Source organism: Cheilinus undulatus, linkage group 24, assembly GCF_018320785.1.
Source record: "Cheilinus undulatus linkage group 24, ASM1832078v1, whole genome shotgun sequence".
In the NCBI taxonomy this organism is placed as follows: domain Eukaryota; kingdom Metazoa; phylum Chordata; class Actinopteri; order Labriformes; family Labridae; genus Cheilinus; species Cheilinus undulatus.
In genome coordinates this window covers 5478880-5497515 of record NC_054888.1, presented here as the reverse complement: position 1 = coordinate 5497515, position 18636 = coordinate 5478880, and the positions used below count along the sequence as shown (strand labels likewise).

The 18636-nt window shown below is 40.9% G+C and overlaps 2 protein-coding genes across 5 annotated transcripts in view; one reads left to right on the top strand and one right to left on the bottom strand.

Moving 5' to 3' along the window:
* Window positions 1–2376, bottom strand: part of LOC121506166 (dedicator of cytokinesis protein 9-like) — a 107051-nt gene extending 104675 nt beyond the window's left edge. For all 4 annotated transcript variants that reach the window (XM_041781797.1, XM_041781799.1, XM_041781801.1 and 1 more), the window contains exon 1: window positions 1999–2376. In XM_041781797.1, the coding sequence (XP_041637731.1) occupies window positions 1999–2112 (114 nt within the window). In that variant the 5' untranslated portion in view covers window positions 2113–2376. The remainder of the gene's footprint in view (window positions 1–1998) is intronic.
* Window positions 2377–4507: 2131 nt separating this feature from the next.
* The window catches only part of bmpr2b (bone morphogenetic protein receptor, type II b (serine/threonine kinase)), a 58627-nt gene continuing 44498 nt past the window's right edge, over window positions 4508–18636 (top strand). The window contains exon 1 of the mRNA XM_041781787.1: window positions 4508–5522. Coding sequence (XP_041637721.1) covers window positions 5417–5522 — 106 coding nt within the window. The 5' untranslated portion in view covers window positions 4508–5416. The remainder of the gene's footprint in view (window positions 5523–18636) is intronic.

The following is an 18636-nucleotide window of genomic DNA, read 5'->3' as shown; positions in this document are numbered from 1 at the left end:
ATGAATAATATGAAATGTCCTGCCCCCTTAACACATGCACAGCAGCATGTACGCTTTTTATTTCTGCTCCACTTTATTCCTGAGCATGCTGCCTCACTGTGCTGTGAAGGAAATGGTGAACAGAATGCATGTGTAACATGATGAAGCAGGCCCAACCCCATTACAAACTCATTACCACTGAGATGATGTCATGGTCACTGATCATGGCCTGGACCACTGCGCTCCCCTTGTCATGACTCCACAGATGTACAGATACACTGCAGCGTCTGAAAATTATGGCAAATATTCCTTCTGGTTATGTATGATTGCTGTAGTAACAATTTAAATAGTTTCTTTTAAAGCAGAGGTGTCAAACTTAATCACAGCAAGGGCCGAATTCTGAATTTGTGTCCAACCTGGGGGCCGAACAGGGTCTACATTTAACCATACACTGTCAACCTAACTTTCACCATTCAATGAATTATGGGGGGGGGGGAGGAATCCTTAGCACTGATGACAAATGACTTTGAGATTTAAAACAGTAAAAGTGGTAAGTTTAAAGGCTTAAAATCTGAGATAAAAATTCAAACTTACTAGCTCTAAAGGCATTTTAGTCAAAAATCATGATTTATAAAGGAAAATATACAAGAAAGAAAGTCTAAATCATAGTTTTAATAGTCAAAACATGAAATAAAAATCTGAAATCATGAGTTATTAAGGTCAAAACCAGAGATAAACTTCAAAATCATCTGTAAAAAATGTCAAAAGCTGAGAAAAAAAAAAAATTGAGTTTTACAGGTCAAAATATTAGATACAATTTTAAACTGAGAATACAAAAGGCCCAATTATGAGATAAAAGTCAAAGTAGGGAGCTAAAAAGGTCAAAATGTGAGAAAAATAAATCAAAATTGTGAGTTTAAGGGTCAAAATGTTTTAAAGATTCAAAATTGAGGATCTAAAAAGTCAAAAATGTGAATTAAAAAGGTCAAAATATGAAATGAAAACCCAAAACCATAACTTTGCATGATAACTGTGAGATGCAAAATCAATCTAAATCCTGACTTTTTAACTAATTATTCTATTTTTTTTTTTTTTAAACTTTTTCTTATATTTATGACAGAACAAGGATATTTTAAATCATCAGGGTTGGGTTTACATTTCTAAACTGGAGGAAATCTGCAGACCTCAAACCACTGGGCCAGTTATAATAAAAATATATGACCTGGCGGGCCAGGTGTAACTGTACCACGGGCCGGATTTGGCCCCCCTGTTCTAAAGCATTCATATGCACAGTTCTCAGTTCATGCTGAGACTAAACTGTCAGTGCATTCCTTTTGATGACTTCATTATAAGATCAGTAGGCCGCTGGGATCATGGAGCAAGTTATAATTGACAGCAGAAGCCATTAGTGCACAGAAGTGGCATATATTGATCAGTATTATGCAACAAGACACAGTCACAGGGTAAGTCAGGTCAGGTCAGAGCTTTGGGCCAGTCCCTCAGGAAGCAGATGCTGCAAAAAGGTACCACAAATAAAGACAGTAATGTACATTAAAGGGGACAACATAACCTAATTTAACAAAGCGGGCATGTATAATACACCCATCATCTTCCTAAAAGACTAAATCCAGGCGTGCAATCATACAATAACAACCTGATAAACACTGAAATTTCTACCTTTGGCATTACTCAGCTGTTACTGTCCAACATATCTGGTTGCAGGGTGCACCTGGAGGGTCAGGTGACAGGTGAAATGAGCATGTGTTCATTGGCCTTCCTTGTCCCTACACTGTTGGTGGTGTATATTTCGGTTACCTGGCAACCTTTTTGAGAAAGTTGTAACAAAAGACACCCTTGAAGATGCAAAAATTGTGAACAGGCAGCAGCAAATGGTGCATGAAGTCTAAAACACGTTAGTTTTAAAACGTTTGCTGGAGATAGTGCAGGTTTTAGCTTTGCTTCTATCAGACAGCGCAGTGTGTGTTTCTGTGCATTCTAATGTGACAGCTTCTCTCTTACCACTAACACTGACGTCCTGACAGCCTCAGACACGCTCTGCCTCAGCTCTGCAGCGGTGCCCGGTTTGTTGAGCCCTCGGGTGAACTTCCTCGCCTCAGGTGGAGCAGTAGCCATCCTGTGGTCGTCCTTTCATCAGACAGCCAGGCACTGAACAGGCGAAGGCTATTTGGAAGCTGTCTCGGGCGACGGCTCGAAGGCTGAAATCCTGCGCTCCAGGACGTCCTATGTGCGTAAAATGCACTGTGACGCAGTTTTATCCCGCCATTATGTCAAAACTTCACACTAGATCCGGAAGAAACGGCGATCCAATAAATCCAATGATGAGTTCGCTGTTGAGAAGGGAGCTCAGAGCAACATCCAGACGCGGCTACGCTTCGGTCTGTCCCGTCAGCGGAGGTCCCTTTGCGCCTGCTGACACGCCCCCTCTCTTTGGTGTAATTATGCCCAGCGGGCCGGCACTGTACACGAACTCATCCATCATATTTTGAGGCTTTACGTATGGACCACTGCATACAAAACGTCTGTTTTTTTCTCATATGACTTCGCGTTGACTGTAAAGTATCCAAACATTACTTTATGCTACTTTCTGTCAGCACTGCCACTATTTGTTCCGTAAAGAACAAAAGCTATTAATATCAAAGTTAAAAAAGCCTTAAAAGCAATAAAAGCCTTAATTATACTGTAGTCGAGCTACACTGGGGTGGTATTTGGAGGTTATATAACTGAAAATTGCACCGTGTCCAACTCTGGGCACGTGCAAACATCGCCACCTGCTGGAATAATTGTTGTTTTCACCTTTCAGTCACTACTGAGGGATTTAAACCAGGGATGTCTAACTCAATCACAGCAGGGGCAGGATTCTGAACCTGGGTCCAACCTGAAGGCCTAACAGGGTGGATATTTAACCATAAAATGTCAACCTTATTTTCACCTGAAATTAATCACGGGGGTAAAAAACTTGAGACTGATGTTTTAAGATTAAAAGGTGAACATGATAAGTTAAAAATTCAAAATCTAAGATAAAAAGTCAAACTTTTAAGTTTAAGAGTTAAAAACATGACATTTAAAGTTGAAAAAGGCAAAATATGAGATTGATTATTTAAACCATGAATTTTGAAAAAAAAAAAAAAACTGAGATAAAGTTCTAAATCATGATTTTTAACATTCAAAATATGAGGTAAACATCGAAATCATAAGTTTCAAATGTCAAAATATAAAATAAAATTAAAAATCATGTATTTTTTAGTTTAAAAAAATGAGATAAAAGTTAATGTTAGCTGTCTAAAATGGTCAAAACATGAGAAACAATTCAAAATTATAACTTTAAAAGGTCATAAAACTAAGGTAAAATTAAACATCCTGAGTTTTTAAGGTAAAAAAAGAGATAAAACTTAAGTTTAGAAGTCAAAAAAAGGTCAAAACGTGAGATAAAAGTCAAAATCATAACTTTAAAAGGTCATAAGAGTAAGATAAAATTAAAAATCATGAGTTTTTAAGGTAAAAAAATGAGATAAAAGTTAATGTTAGGAGTTGAAAAAGGTCAAAACGTGAGATAAAAGTCAAAATCATGACTTTAAAAGGTCTAATAGAATTTAAAATACAAAATTATTCATCTAAAAGGTAAAAATATGAGATAAAACGTCAAAACCATAAGTTTAATTCATAACTGTGTGGTGCAAAATTGAAAACAGAGAAGACACTCATTTCTTCCCAATGTTCCTAACATTTTTTTTCTTTTTTTAAATGTTTACTTTTTCTGATTTTTATGACTCAACAAGGATATTATAAATCATCAAGGTTAAGTCTACTATTTTATACTAGAGGAAATCTGCAGACCTCACACTGGTGAGCCAGTTAGAATAAAAATATCATTTGGGCCGGGTATAATTACACCACGGGCCGGATTTGGCCCCCGGGCCTTGAGTTTGACACCTGTGCTTTAAACTCTCCATAAAGTTATCTGACCACACAGAGGCAGTAAAGTAACGTTAATAGATGAGTAACCATGGATGCATCCAATGGCAGAGGGAGATTTTAGCTTCAAGAAAGTAAACTTTGAAATAGGGGGTTAAAATTTTACTTTAATGCTAATGGGACAATCAATATGTTTAAACACAATTCATTTTAGAGAGCCAAGGCTAAAATGTCTTTGGTTTATTACTATGTTTAAAAATGTAAAGCTAAATTCAAAATAGCTGGGATATTAACTGTTGTGTTTAATTTAAGTGTTTTTTTTTTTTGCATATGTCACAAATATTTTTTAGTCTATAACAGGGAAATAGTTTTATTTTGACTCTGCTCTATAAATAAACTTTTATTTGACTAGTTTTCTCGATTAATTCCCATTTCGAGCTGTTATTATGCTAAAAATTGAGATATGTCTGTCAACAGCACAGAGGTGGCGGACTGCCCTTAAAGCCTGAATGCAGCACGCTTCCAGAGTGTTGTAGCCATCGTCTGCGGCACAGCGGCGCTGCATCACCCCTCTTGCCTGTGTAGGATTGTCCTCCACCCCCAACACCAACCCACAGCAACCTGATACCGGAGACGAGCGGTCCAGACAAGCCTGCAAACGAGGCGTTCCCAGCCGCCCTGTCTGTCTGTCTGCCCAGCGGAGCTCCGAAAACCGTCAATGCCAAACGCCGCCGACTGCCTCGGGGAGGATCAGACCGAGAGATATCCATCCCCTCAACCCCGTCGTCTGCCACATCGGGAGTAAAGATCTCACTTCATAGAGGAGCAGAAAAAGCTCAGCGTAGACGCAGCTGACTTGAGATTATTTTTCCCCTACATTGGAGATCGTGAAATGAGACGGGACCCGGAGAACTAACTGGCTAGCTTTGAGGCTAACGTCGGCTAGCGTCGTTAGCAGTCAGCTTGCAACCTACCCGAGCTAATTTGCTACGGTTTAAAAGCCACAATTCTGCCTTTTAATCGGGAAAGTCGCTCACATTTAATTGCTTACATCTGATAATGCCTTTTGGTAGCAGCAGTTAGTCGCACATCGGCTATTTTTCCAATATTTACCCTCTTCGCTCAAGTTTTCCAGCACCAGACAGTCGCCCAGGGCAGCTAGCATGTTAGCTAGCAGATATGGACGTTGTTTGCTGGTTAGATGTAGATGGCTGAACCGCCACACAAGTTAGCCGCTCGGTTTATGTGTCCGGCTAATGTGGGAGTCCATAGCAGGACTAAGTTAACTTTTATTGACAGTCGACGGTAGTTATTAAATCACGTCAGCAGACCCCAACACAACAGCGCCTCTTTTTCGCACCGTTTCTCGATGTGCTCCCTGCCTGAGAGGTCAGTTCAAGTTATTGAGCTGACGTGAGGAAAACAGGGGGTGAATAATAAGTGCAAAAGCAGAAGAAGAGGAGGAGAATAAGAAGTTTATCAAGTCTTGGAGGAGCTCCAGCTTATGAGACCAAAGTCGACGCACACTATCATGGCTGTGGGCCGAATCACGATGAAATCACTCGCTAAATTTGGGTTTTGCCTGACGATTCTCCTGACTTCTGTGGCTGGTAAGTGCCTTTTTAGCGGATTGATTTTTTTCTAAAGAGGGGAAATGTGCTCCTCATGAATATTTGATGTTTTTCCTTTTGGTTTTGCCCCTTCTGTTGCTTGAAAATGCAAGGCAAAATGTGCTATTTGGACTGGGACAGCTTCATGATATTTGTGGGATTATTTTGTCATTTTAACACAGATAATCTTCCTCACAGACAGGCTAAATCAGACGTTTTCCTAAATCACCATATCGCCCAGTGTGTTTGCCTGTCTGGCACACCAGCCAGCCTGTCTATCCCTAATCTATCTTTTCCATCTTCCTGTCTGCCTGGCTCATCTTTGGAGTGATCTGTGCAGTCCCATCTGTAGTCAAGCAAACCTTCACGGATGCCTCCTCCTGAAGAGAGCAGCGAAAGCACCCCTGGCTCCATTTAATCATTCTGTGTACAAAGGCCTGGAAAAACACTGCCAAACATACCGCAGTCCTTGTCTGCCAAGTTGTGCCCCCAGTACAAGACTTTTGGGCTGAAGCCAGGCTTCTGCGAGACCTTGAGCATGATAAGATAGTAGCTGGGCTGCACAGAGATGGAGGAAGACTGCATGAGAGGAGGGGGAGAGGTAGGAATGTGTGGGAAGGCAGGGAAGGTATCTTAAAGATTTGGTAATTTAGGTGAATTGTTGGTGGAAAATCTGAGATTTTGTTGCCTTGTTTGCTCAGCCGACATCACAGCGGAGTGCGTAGGTGTCAGTGTGTGTGTAGCAGATTCTTAATAATAATGTTTTCACATTTCGTCTGTTTTTCTTAAGGCTAGTCTGTCCATTCATAGGAAGGGTATTATCAGAAGCAGAGAATAATAAGTACTGTTGCAGAGGGAAGTATGTGAGTGTAATTTGAACACACACAAACTAGTCATGCCAGAAGACTTTGCCCTTATTTGCATTTACATTTGCATGTAATTGACAAGAGGTTGTCTAAGTGTCTTTAATGGATAAAATGGCTAGCAATAACTGTACAAGTAATTGATGCAAAGCACAGACGTCTTCTGATTTTGCATAGTGGAGGAAAGGTTAGTTTTCGGAGTACGTAGATAAGGTTTAAAAGAGGGGTGATTCAGCAGAGAGAGCAGGACATGGAGTATTTTCTGAAGGGATGAGTTGTCAGGTTGTGACGTAGAATCGGTAAGGGGGGGGTAGGAAAAGTGCCTTCATAATCACCCCAAACGCAAAACCAAAACTCATCATTCCAGGAACCATGCTGAAAGATTTCTCACCACTTGGAAATATTACAGCCCTGATATGCTCACCTTTACGGGGCCTGACATGCAAATTAGTATTCCCCTAGAGCAGTTTAACGGCTTCAACGACTGTCAGAGGATTGACAGATTCACTCAATAATCAGCGCAAGGACGATTAATGGATACTTACATGCACGCGTGCCATGTAAACAGCCAATGAATTCGAAATTGTTGCACTGTACAAAATTAATTAAGGCAGCAGTCAGACTTTGTTGGCATAATGGCTGTAAAGAGACAGGAGACAAACGGCTCACTCTGTTGAGCTGCTGCTCACTACATGAATGAAAAAAAAAAGATCCCCCAGTGCTCATTTCCAAGGATGATACTCGTAATGATGATGATATGAGGAAGCAAAGGGCTTAATCATCTACAGGAGTGTGCTAGTCATCTATCTGACCCAACACCTTTCCTTTTGCTTCCTTTGTCTCGCTTCAGCTTCCCATCATCCCTTCCTCCCAGTTCGCTTATTACATCTGCTAATTTCTTTTTTTTTTTCCACATTCATTTCCTTCCACCTGTTTGCAGCTGAGCTCAGGTCGTTATTCTGCTTCTTGTCCCCTGTGACTAATCAGCCTTGTGGGTGTGTGCCGGCTGCTCTGAAATCTAGGCTAAGAAGAAACAGTTCCAAACAGCCGCTACCTGCGGCGCGACCGCAGGTGTTCCTAAGTGAGATTTGGTCGACTTTAGCCCGGTTCGTCTCAAGTAAAGTTCAACTTGTAGCACAAGCATGCTCATAATGTATGCCACAACCCATATTCAGGCCCCGTTTTTACAGTTGTCCCAGGTAAGCCGGGGGTTTGAGGGGTCCAAAGAGGATTAGAGCACGAGTATTATACCAAAGCATAAAAAAAGGGCTGCTCATTTGCTCCGCTTGTCCAAACTCTGAAGCCGTGTCTCGTGGGCTGCATACTGTGGCGTTGACAGGGCCCACTGTTCCCCAACCGGGCCGCGTCGCTCCAGCCTGTCCGGGGCCGACGGGGGACTCTTGAAGCTGTCGGCTCTGTGGTCACGTCAGCGGCTCAACAGAAAGTGAAGTTATTGGCTGGAGATTACAGACTCGCGCTAAACGGCTGCTAGTCTGTTAGCTCAAATTTGTGACTGTAAAACTGAGTGAGATGGCTGTACGCCACAACATTCAAAGTTTAATTTGAGAAGACTTGAAAGAGGATGGATGCCAAGTACAACATATGTTCTAAAGTTTTCCTGATAGCCTTGAAACAGACACATTTTATACGTGAGGAAAGGAGACAGTGTGAAGTATTACCAGTTAGAGATTATTTACATTATTCTGCCTTTAAGGGAACTGTTAACCTGATACGCTAGATGGAAAACCTTCCATAGATGGTGTTTGGGAAAGATCAGAGGCTTTGGAAAACACTTGGAGGGTGTGAAGGCAATAAAACACGTGACGTAGCTTCTACCAAGCAGTAAACTCCATACAGAGCTGCATAACACAAACCATGACATGTAGACATGTCAGTACACGACTTTTGGCGTTTTTGAAAAGAAAACAACTCAGTGCTCTTCTTTGTTCTTCTTTTAACGAAGAAATTTCATCAGGTTCTGATAAAACTGGCGCTTTAGCAACATCCACGCTAATCTCTTCCACCATAATTGCGCTGGCCTCTTGTCGCTGCCTGCTTACGTCACGACTCCGCTGCACCTGAAAGCACTGCCCCTCAATGCTGATTGGTCCTGTCACTTTCTAACGGGGCCCAAATTGTTCGGATGGGAGCTTTGCAAGATGGATTCACCAGTGAGAAACATGGAAATGGGTGAATCCATCTGCTGTGCGAGGTTAGGGAATGTATGAAGTCTCACAAATGTCCTCAAGTGATGTCACTTGAGTCAACAAAGACTTTTAGCTAGTGTTGTAGTACTGGAAAACTTTCTTGGTCTTGACACCGGTCTCAAGACCACATTTTGAATGTCTTGGTCTTGCCTTGAACTCAAGAGCATTTTTACAAGGTCCTGTTTCGGTCTTGGACTGGCTGGACTCTGGATTTTCCATCAAGACCATTTTAGACCAGTACTGATCTGCTATTCTTCGACCAGGAGAAGCACTTGGTAAAACAACAGATAGCTACACTTGCAAAAAATCGGACATCAGTCCATCTTATTTCTAGTCAGAAATACCTCTGAACCCTTACTTTAGGCCTCATTCACCTGTCTAATCTAGATAAGCATCTCATTTTCAGATATTTAAAGTAATGCTGGAGCCTATCCCAACTGTCATTGAGCAAGTGTGTGTGTGGGTGGGGGTGTTACACCCTGGACTGGTTGACAGTTCATTGCAGGACTGACATATAGGGACAACCAGGCACATTCACATTCACACCTACGGCCACTTTTAGGGTAATCAGTTAACATAACGAGCACGTCTTTGGTGATCGGAGGAAGCCGGAGTAACCAGAGAGAACCCACGCATGCACGGGGGAGAACATGCAAACTCCGCACAGAAAGGCCCTGACCAGGAAGCAAATCAGGGAACTTCTTACTGTGAGGCAACAGTGCTAACCCCTGCACCGCCGTGCAGCCCCTCAACCTTGTCATGGTTTTTGAAATTGATTTTTATGGTCTTCATCTTGTCTCGGTCTCAAGCCCCAAAAGTCTTGGTCTTGTCTTGGACTAGGTGCACTTTGGTCTTGTCTTGGTGTCAGATGGTGCGGTCTTGAGTTCAACACTACTTTTAGTTGATGTATGACAAAAACCTCGGGCTATGCTAATAGTACAGTAGCAGTCAGTTGCACTATGGGTAATGTAGGCAGCATGCTTTGAAAAGGAAGAGGAAAAGTTGATGTCTTTGGTTCCTTGGCAGCTTAAATCATCGCTGTGGAAATGAAAAGTTAAATGCTTTGTAAAATTTAGACAGTGCCGCTCTATTGCTGCTCTCAGAAACTGGTGAAAAAACTATATAGATATTGTAAGGATGAGCACAATAATTGAGACAAATAGAGGACTAGGAACCAAGATGATTCTTTTAAATGTCTCTGACGTCAGTGAGTGTTTTGCAATTAATAACACAGATTATACTACGAGCCCACGGGTCCCTTAACTTAACCGCATCTCTGTTTACTCTCAGGCCAGTGTGCTGAAAGTGCTGAAAGTGCAGTACGGTCAGCATCCCTCTGGAAGTAAACACAAGGATGGTAAATGGGTTAAAGTGGTTTGTAAAATGTTAAAATCGCCCGTAAGGCTGCGAGGCAAAAGATAGAGGCAATATAATGACCGGTACTTACTCCGAGGAAACAATTTGGTGTTTGTGCAGTTTATGGGAAAATAAGGAAGTAGTTGCAAGGTTGAAGGATATAAAAGCACCGACTCTGACTGTGTAATATGTAGCACTCAGTCAGCATCATTATTTTGTGAGAAGAGATGACACTAGCTGTGGAATCAGACCAGTGAATGCTGGAATGGAGGGGTGGGGGTGCTGGGAGGCCATTTGGGCTCTAATACAGCAAGCCTTGTACTCTATTAGATGAAAAAAATCAATGTCTCTCCCTCTTAGTACCTTGGTTTGAGTTCTGAGAAGAGGTAAAAGCAAAAAGCGAGATACAATAGCACAGTGTTCAGCCGACCTTCTGATTTGGCAAAAAGAAGAAATTAGTGGATGTTTTAGAAAACAAAAGGTGCAGCCTTGAGATGGTAACTCGGAGTGACAGCCTATGATTAACACGAAGCGTTCTCCTTGACCAGCAGAGACAATAAGTCTAGAGCGCGCTAAAAATGCTGCTCAAAGTATGGATGAGCAGTTCTAGTCCGGATGGTTTGTGTTTTCTTTAATAGAAGGACATTTTTTCACAGCTGCGAGGCTTTAAGGTGTTATTGATCTGGTGTTTATTTTCTCTCAGCTGGGATGTCACATCTGTGGGTACTGCTCTGTCTTTGTTGTCGTCTCTTTATGCCTTGGATATGTCAGGGCTTATGTGCCTCTATTCACATCGGCTTGTAACAGTGGCAGCAGACAAAGCAAAGTGCATTAACTAGATCCCAGTGTTACAAGCAATATGTTTTGAAAGGTACAGGTTTCAGGCATAGCGGGAGCTGACAGTTTCTCTGGAGGAGATGAAGGAATTACAAACAGGCAGATAAGGGGAGCAGAGATTGCATTGGAACTTGATTGGTGTGATGTGTCTGTTTTTGGCTTTTAGGTGAAATAGGCATGAATTTTTTATAGTGTAAAAACCAATTAAGATACATAACCATCAGAAACAGATTACTTTGCTGTCACAATATTGTATAAATCTTAAAAACAAATCCTTTCTTGTTTCTTGAATGTGACCTGGATGGAATATTTAACCACACAGGAGCAAGCTTGGTCAATAGCAGTAACAGTAATGGATTTTTCTGTGATACAGTTTCAATAATTGTTTCACTTTTGCCCCCATTTGTAGAACCAATCTAGATTTTTAATAATATAGGTGGTATATGAAGCTGACCTGTATTGGAAAAAGGTGCAATATATTTTCTTTTTGCCATTGCAATATGAATAAATACAGAAAATAGTCCAAATAAATGCAGTGGGTTCAGTGTGGTTTTACCGGCTGATGTTAGTCAAGTAGTTTGGTAGTTTGGTGATATTTTGATGTAAATGAGGTTGACAAAAGTAGAGCAGACTGCACTGATGAATTATTAAAAGGAGGGGTGATGAAATTAAAACTAACTTTAAGAGAATTCTAAGAAATGAAACAATATTATCATGTATTCATGTTTGTACTCTGTATCTGTGAGTCCTCAAATGTAAGTACTTGAGTTTGGTCTGAAAAATAAAATTATGGGTGCATCCCTGATAGTGAAAATTTAATTATTTTAGACGTTACACTTGTTTCTATCTTAGGACCAAACTTTATTAAGAAAAAATTTCATTTTAAAAAAGTTTTCCATGAACATGGCAAGAAATGTCTGCATTAGGGTTAGGCCATTCAAAACGACCAATAACACCGTAGTATATGCCAGGGGAAGAATATGAGGCATATGCTGTTCTTCTAGAGGAGCATAAGACATGGAAACAATCATGTCCCGCATGCTGGTTAAGTGGGCTATGATGTTATCATCAGGAAAGACACGCTTGGTTGTACACACGGAGACGACGTGGGGTTCACTCGTTCAAAATAGTAGCATTTTCGGGCTCCCAAAACAATAAAATACTTTTGCTGATACTCCTAAACTCGTCTCTGTGTGGGCTCCCCCCTATTTATCCAATCTGATCAATTAAAAGTCAAAACATCGATCTACATCGTCATCTTTAAGCTTCCCTTCGCAAGTTCCTCCCTCACACTTGTTGATAGTTTCTGCCCTGCTGCACATCCGCAACAAGCTAGCACTAAACAGCGTTTGCTGACAGGAAGCTGACAGAGATTCACTCTTCTCTCATCTTTATGGACATGTTTCACACCTAGACTACTGCAGGACGGGCCTTTCGCCTTACTTTACGACTTAGGCAGCATTTTTTTTATTCAGGTACAACCGCGGTATGAGTTAGTAAACAGATTTAGTGTTTTCAGGCTCCTAAAACGCCAGTTCCTTCTGAATGTAACAGCAAGCCGATAAAACATTCTTGCGGATACTCCTTAAATTGTCTTCATGTGGACGGCCCCCTAATTATCCAATCAGAGCCATAGAAAGCCAAAACATCGATCTACATCGTCATCTTTGAGCTTCGCTTTTATTTTGAAATTCCTCCCACACACTTGTTGATAGTTTCTGCCCTGCTGCTGACAGGAAGCGGCCCAGACGCTTTATTCTCTCAGCTTTATGGACATATTTCAGACATAGACTGCTGCAGGACAGGTCCTCACCTTACTTTAACAACTTTGTCTGCATTTTTTTATTCATGTACAACCGCGGCATGAGATAGTTTACAGATCTAGCATTTTTGAGCTCCCAAAATGCCAGTTCCTTGTGGATGAAACAGAAAACTGATAAAATATTTTTGCAGACACAGTACTTAACAAATTTATTAGACCATCTGTCATATTTGTTTCAGAGACCATCCAGCATCATGAACTGCTTTAATGCGGACTCTTTCTTTTTCAGTGAGCTCTCCATGTTTTACCATTTTGAACAGGAATTAGGAATTTCAAACTGAATGAGAAGTCAGAAATGAATTGAGCATAACAGTCAACCACTAAAACTAATTTATCTGTCCAGGAATGCAAGTAAATAACTATAATTTGACATATTAATAAAGAAATATTAATGTGCTTTACTATTTTTTCAGTTTTTTTGTAAATCAGTACACTTGAAAATTCATGGATAACAATAATAATGATATTTTAGCATTAAAAATATCATTTGGGTTAAAGACCTTCTACATATTGGTGTGTTAACCATTGCAGAAACATAAAAAATGATTTTGGTAATTACCAAAGCTTTTAATTTAGGGCATCTGTGGCATAAACCTTACTTTGTTTAGGGTTAGGGTGGTCTAATAAATTTGTTAAGCACTGTACTTCTAAACTCATCTTCGATTGGACAGCTTAAGTATCAAATCAGATCGATAGAAAGTCAAAACATCAGTCTACAGTGTCATCTTTAAGCTATGCTTTTATTTTGAAATTCCTCCCCCACGCTTGTTGATAGTTTCTGCGCTTGCTGACAGGAAGCGGCCCAGACGCTTCATTCTCTCAGCTCTATTGACTTATTTCAGACACAGTCTACTGCAGGACAAGCCTCTCACCTTACTTTGGCAACGTTATCGACATTTCTTTATCCGTATACATATACAAGCCCCGTATGAGTTATTTAACAGATTTAAAAATCTGAAAACGACTATCCCCTCATTATGCTTTAAAAAGCGTGAGTGCTCTCTGCTACAGGCAGCAAACAGAGAGGGAAAAGTCCACTGTTGCTACTGCATGTCCCATTTGACACACCGATTGAAGACCGACGTCTCACATTAGATTTAAAAATAAAAATAAAAGTTGTCTGACCTCGACGTGATTCAAGCAGGACAGCTGCTCCCTTTCCATCCCCCCTCTTTCTCTCTGGTTATGAGGCTGATCATAACAAGTGATCGGCCTTTGAAATCAAACTTTCAAACTCTCCATTTATCAAAATCAAGATTGCTGTAAATAATGTAAATTCATCATTATAACTTCATATGCCACATATTTTACCTGATGAAAAATTTTCATACTGTATTACTAAACTAGCTGTTTGCACATTAAAAGCCCCCTTTGGAAATTATAAAGGACTATAGTGGAGCAGAAATAACTATTCAAGTCCACATGTGTGTAAATGTGTTAATAAAAAAAATCTAAGACAGAAAAAAGAGGCCAAAAGTTTTGATCATGATACTGTTTTTTTTGTACATGGGAGAAATTTGTGCATGAAATCGTCCGATATCAATCGTAGGCTCTTATAGTGAATCAAATGGAAATCGTATCGTGATAGAGTGTGTGGTATCGGAAACTATCATGTCACAATCCAGAATATAGATATTGTATGGTGATGAAACAGGTGATTTACACCCCTAGGAAACTTAAGGTATTACTGTAAAAATGCTGCCACTTAATTTGTCTGTGAATCCTTTATCTGGCAAATCTTTCTAACTGTACTTCTATTTTTGACAGACGTCCAAAGCAGCAGTTAACTGTCGTCAAACAGGTGAAAACCCCGTCATACCAGACAACCACAGCCTCAAGTGATGATGCTGGATTAGGTGGATATATAGGGTAAATTAGCCTGTCAAGTTAGTATGTTAGCCTTTAAAACCTGTTCTCTCCAGTGATGAGGAAAGGCTGAGGTTCTAAACAAAGACTAAATTCAGACACAGCCTGAATCTGAACTTTTGCTTGTTCATAAATAATCTGAGATTATCCCCCCTGTGGAGTGATGGCAAACACCACTTTGGTCATCTGTGTTTTCATGACATATTTGGGAAAGTAAAGGTACAACGGAAGGGGAGGGGAGGGGAAGAAGGGGGGCTGAATTTTGGTATAAATGCATCATGGTCAATAATGGAGGCCTCTAAGCTTTGAGGGTAGCATAAGCCCCGGGATTAGCATAACTGTACCAGACCCAGACAGACACAGACTGAGCGCTGGTGTTTTTGAGGGAGGGGGGTGGGCAGTCCCGAGGCAACAGATGGGACAGATTAAAGTCCACCACTAACCAACCAACCCCCCCTTTTTTCTCTTTGCCCACCCGGCATCAAGCAAGGGGACCTGGAAAATTGGGGGTGTCAGCAAAATAACCCCCTAAAAACCTGTACATCCTACCTCAGCAACAAGCGTGCACCCAAACAGCAGCGGGTAGAGGGGACGGGTGCCTCTGGTGGATGTCGGAGGGTTGCAGCAGAGAAAAAGAACGCACACTGATGTACATTTTAACGTTTTTTTGTTTTATCTCTAGATGCATCAGCCACACATGAGGGCACATTATTGGTTCCTGGAGGGGTCCTATCTGCCTCACATTGCAGCAGAAACACACAAAAGCAGGAAGACTGCATTCTAACTCAGATTGTCAGGAACTTTGGATGTACTTTCATACCAAATTTTCAAAATTCACCCAAAAAAAGATCATGGATTAGTAGTAATTCAGGCTAGTATACCATAAAGGCACCAGACCACTTTAATTTGACGCACAGATTTCTATACAGAGCCAGCAAATGCTCTACGAGGCAGCCAGTGTCGTGCCACTTCTCTGCATGAAACCCCCAGCAAGAGAGCGCAGCTTGAATACTTCAGTGGATGCGGACAGGGCACGCATGTCTGCAGAGGAGATGGAGTGTGCACTAGTGCATCAAGCACGTTTTAGCCTTCAGTCAAGAGTGCTTTCCTGCCCTTCTACCCTCTATTTCGACATCCAATCTCGAATGTGAACTCAAAACCAGTTATGGAAGGAAAACAGCCACCACAGCAGCAGCACTCAGTGACTTTTAAGTCTCAGACTGCCATGTCTTACATCTCTTCAATGGGCCTTGGCAGTAAGGAAGGAGAGAGCCAGATTAGATCGCTGTTGTTTTTTAGCTGAGAGGCTGAGGGGACAGGGGTAGTCCGGGAGTCGGGAGGGGGGAGGTGGGAGGGTGCACCGAAGGCCAATTGGGGGGGGGGGGGGGGGGGGGGGATTAGCAAATAACTGGGCCATGGGTAAACACTCAGCAGTGCTGGGGATTCATCCAATGAGCAGGCTTGGAGCAGGAAAACTACTCCGAAGCCTTTTGATATGACTACCCTCCTCTCTCTCTCTCTCTCTCTCTTTCACTTCCCTCTCTCTCTCATCTGACTCGCTCCACTGGCCTTGCCTGCATACTCTGACCCACAATCCAATACTGCAGTGGAAAGCCAAGATCACACAGGGAGCTCCACAGAGCAGAACCAGGGACAGAGTCTACCACGGCCAATCAGAGATACACACAGAGATTGGCACCCAACCAGAAACACTCAGAAGAAAGGCAGAATTCAGCCAGAGAACCAACCATGGCCATGCAGAGCAGCAGACAGACCAATGAAAACGTGTCTACACGAGTGCCCCCATGGCTCGGACTGCAAATGAGCAAAACCTGCTTTAGTTTGAGCTCCAATAGATGCTACACTGACTTGGTTCTTTATTCGCTTTTTCTCTGTTAAGCTGCTAAATCCACTGAATATATTTTGGCGTCATGACACACTTGGAATCAACAGGAGTCGCACTGCTTTCTGCTTTGTATTAGTGCAACAAAATGCAGTGTAATAACATTCACAAGTGCAAAAATGTTGTGAATGAAAAGCCAAAATCAATTCTGAGATAGAACTGGAGCTTTTCATCTGCAGTTTTTCATGCCCCTGAGCTCTTTTAGACCGAGTATCATTATGGGGTTTTCATTTCATAGCCTTGAATTATAGTAAAAACGTTAATAATTAATGTCAGAGGCATCCAGTATGTTCCCAGCTTTGGGAGGAAGATAGAAGATACTCTCCTCTATGGATTTTTCTGTTACCAGTTCTCGCACACAAGGTCAGTCTGTTTGCCTGACTGTCTTTGGGTGTTGTCACAAGCGAGGCACTTCCTACTATTGTTCCTTAATGTTTCTACTCTTTTCCCAAGAGTTTCTTCTCTGCAGCTCGTGTCCGTAGGGCCATCGCCCAATCCATTTGATTTCTGGTAATTAGATCAGAAGCGTATTCGAGGCAGAGCAGATCGCTTTTAAGGCTGTAATTTGATTCAGCCTTTTGCCTAGATTTGGACTTTTTAATATCAAGGGCAGAGCCATACCACCATGGGGAATTTGTGTTGAACTTTGTAGTGAAGTACTATGTTCAGTTTCTTTTATTCTGAACCAAATAGGAAGTATTTAATGACAGAGCCATATTCAACTCAGAATTCTTGGTAATTTTCTTAATGGATTGCTGGTTTCAGAAAGAGGTAACACAGAAGCAGGCTCCCAATGAAGGTATATTTTTCCAGGAAAAATGAAAGATGTTCCTTTTAATGGCTGTAACTAGGCAAAAAGTTAGGCTAAGGGTAAGCTGGTGTTGCCAGGTAGATGCTGTCAAGTTTTACACCAACAAACATCATAAAAGAGCCTTAAATCCAAACTCTTCTGGGAAATGGAAAGTGATATTGGGCTAACAACCAAGACTAAAGTTTCAGCTGTTGGAATTGAGATAGTTAGCCAAACATGCTCGGGTTTTAATCACACAAAAATACACTTAAACGGTTAAAACTATTACCCTAGCTTGCATTTTAACCTAAGTTGGGCCCCCCTACTCAAATCTAAGAAAAGCTAAGCCAACATTGCTTAACCCTGCTCAACCAAAGAGCCAAATTCTTGAAAAATACCTGTGCAAGAGCCACAGTGTAAGCTGTGAAAAGTGTCAAAAAAGGGTTAAAGTGTCATTGAAAATATGTCAAAGGTGGTAAAAATGGTCAATAATCAGCATAGAGGGGCAAAAAGAGGCAAAATAGACAAAAAATGGGTTAAAAGTGGAAACATGGGGATAAAAAGTGGCTAAAAAAAAGGGCTGCAAGTGTCAAAAGTGGGTGAGAAGTTACCAAAAATTGCATTACAGGTGGCAAAAACATGGTAAAAAAATGAGTGTAAAAGTGACTTAAATGTGCAAAGAGGTAGGAAAAATTGGCAAAAAGCAGCAAAGAATGGCAAAAATGGGGACAAGAGTGGCATTTAATGGCAAAAGGCAGCTTAAATGGGCAGAATGTGGCAAAAATGGCAAAGTAAAAGAGAAAAAAATTGCAAATAGCAAAAAGCAGGATAAAAGAGGCAAAAAGTGGCAAAAAGAAGTGGCAAAAGCAGGTTTAAAGCAGTGAAAATGGTTTATATGTGGCAAAAAAATGGCAAAAAGTACAGTATACTAAGTGTGTGAAACAAACTGATTAATGTGACTTGCAATGGATAATTTCTGTTGTCAAAGTTTCCCTTTTTAAGGTTTTCTGGGGGAATAGCTAAAATTTCAAATTAAGACATAAAGAGCCACAAATAATCATAAAAGAGCCACGTGTTAAGTATCACTCAGCTAAGCCCTCCTATGACCCACTTAGATAAAGTAAACCTCAATTTTAACTGTTTACATTTAAAAATTCCAACACACAAAGCTTCTGTACATTTTTTCTTGACTAAAGATTGATGTATAAACTATCTATTATTATGACGGTGGGTTAGGGCGACTTGACAAAATGATAAAGAAAGTCTGTTAATTTTCAAGAATAAACTCAAAATTCCCAAGTTTAAAAAGTCATTAGTTTAAGTGAAAAAAATATATATATTTTTGAGTTTTTGAGACTGTAAAGTCAAAATTCAACAACTGTATTCAGTTTTGTTTCTTGTACATTTTTTACCCCACACTGTTGTAAACATTACTCTTTTTAGTTTTTTTTTTTGTTTCTAGTGTCGAAA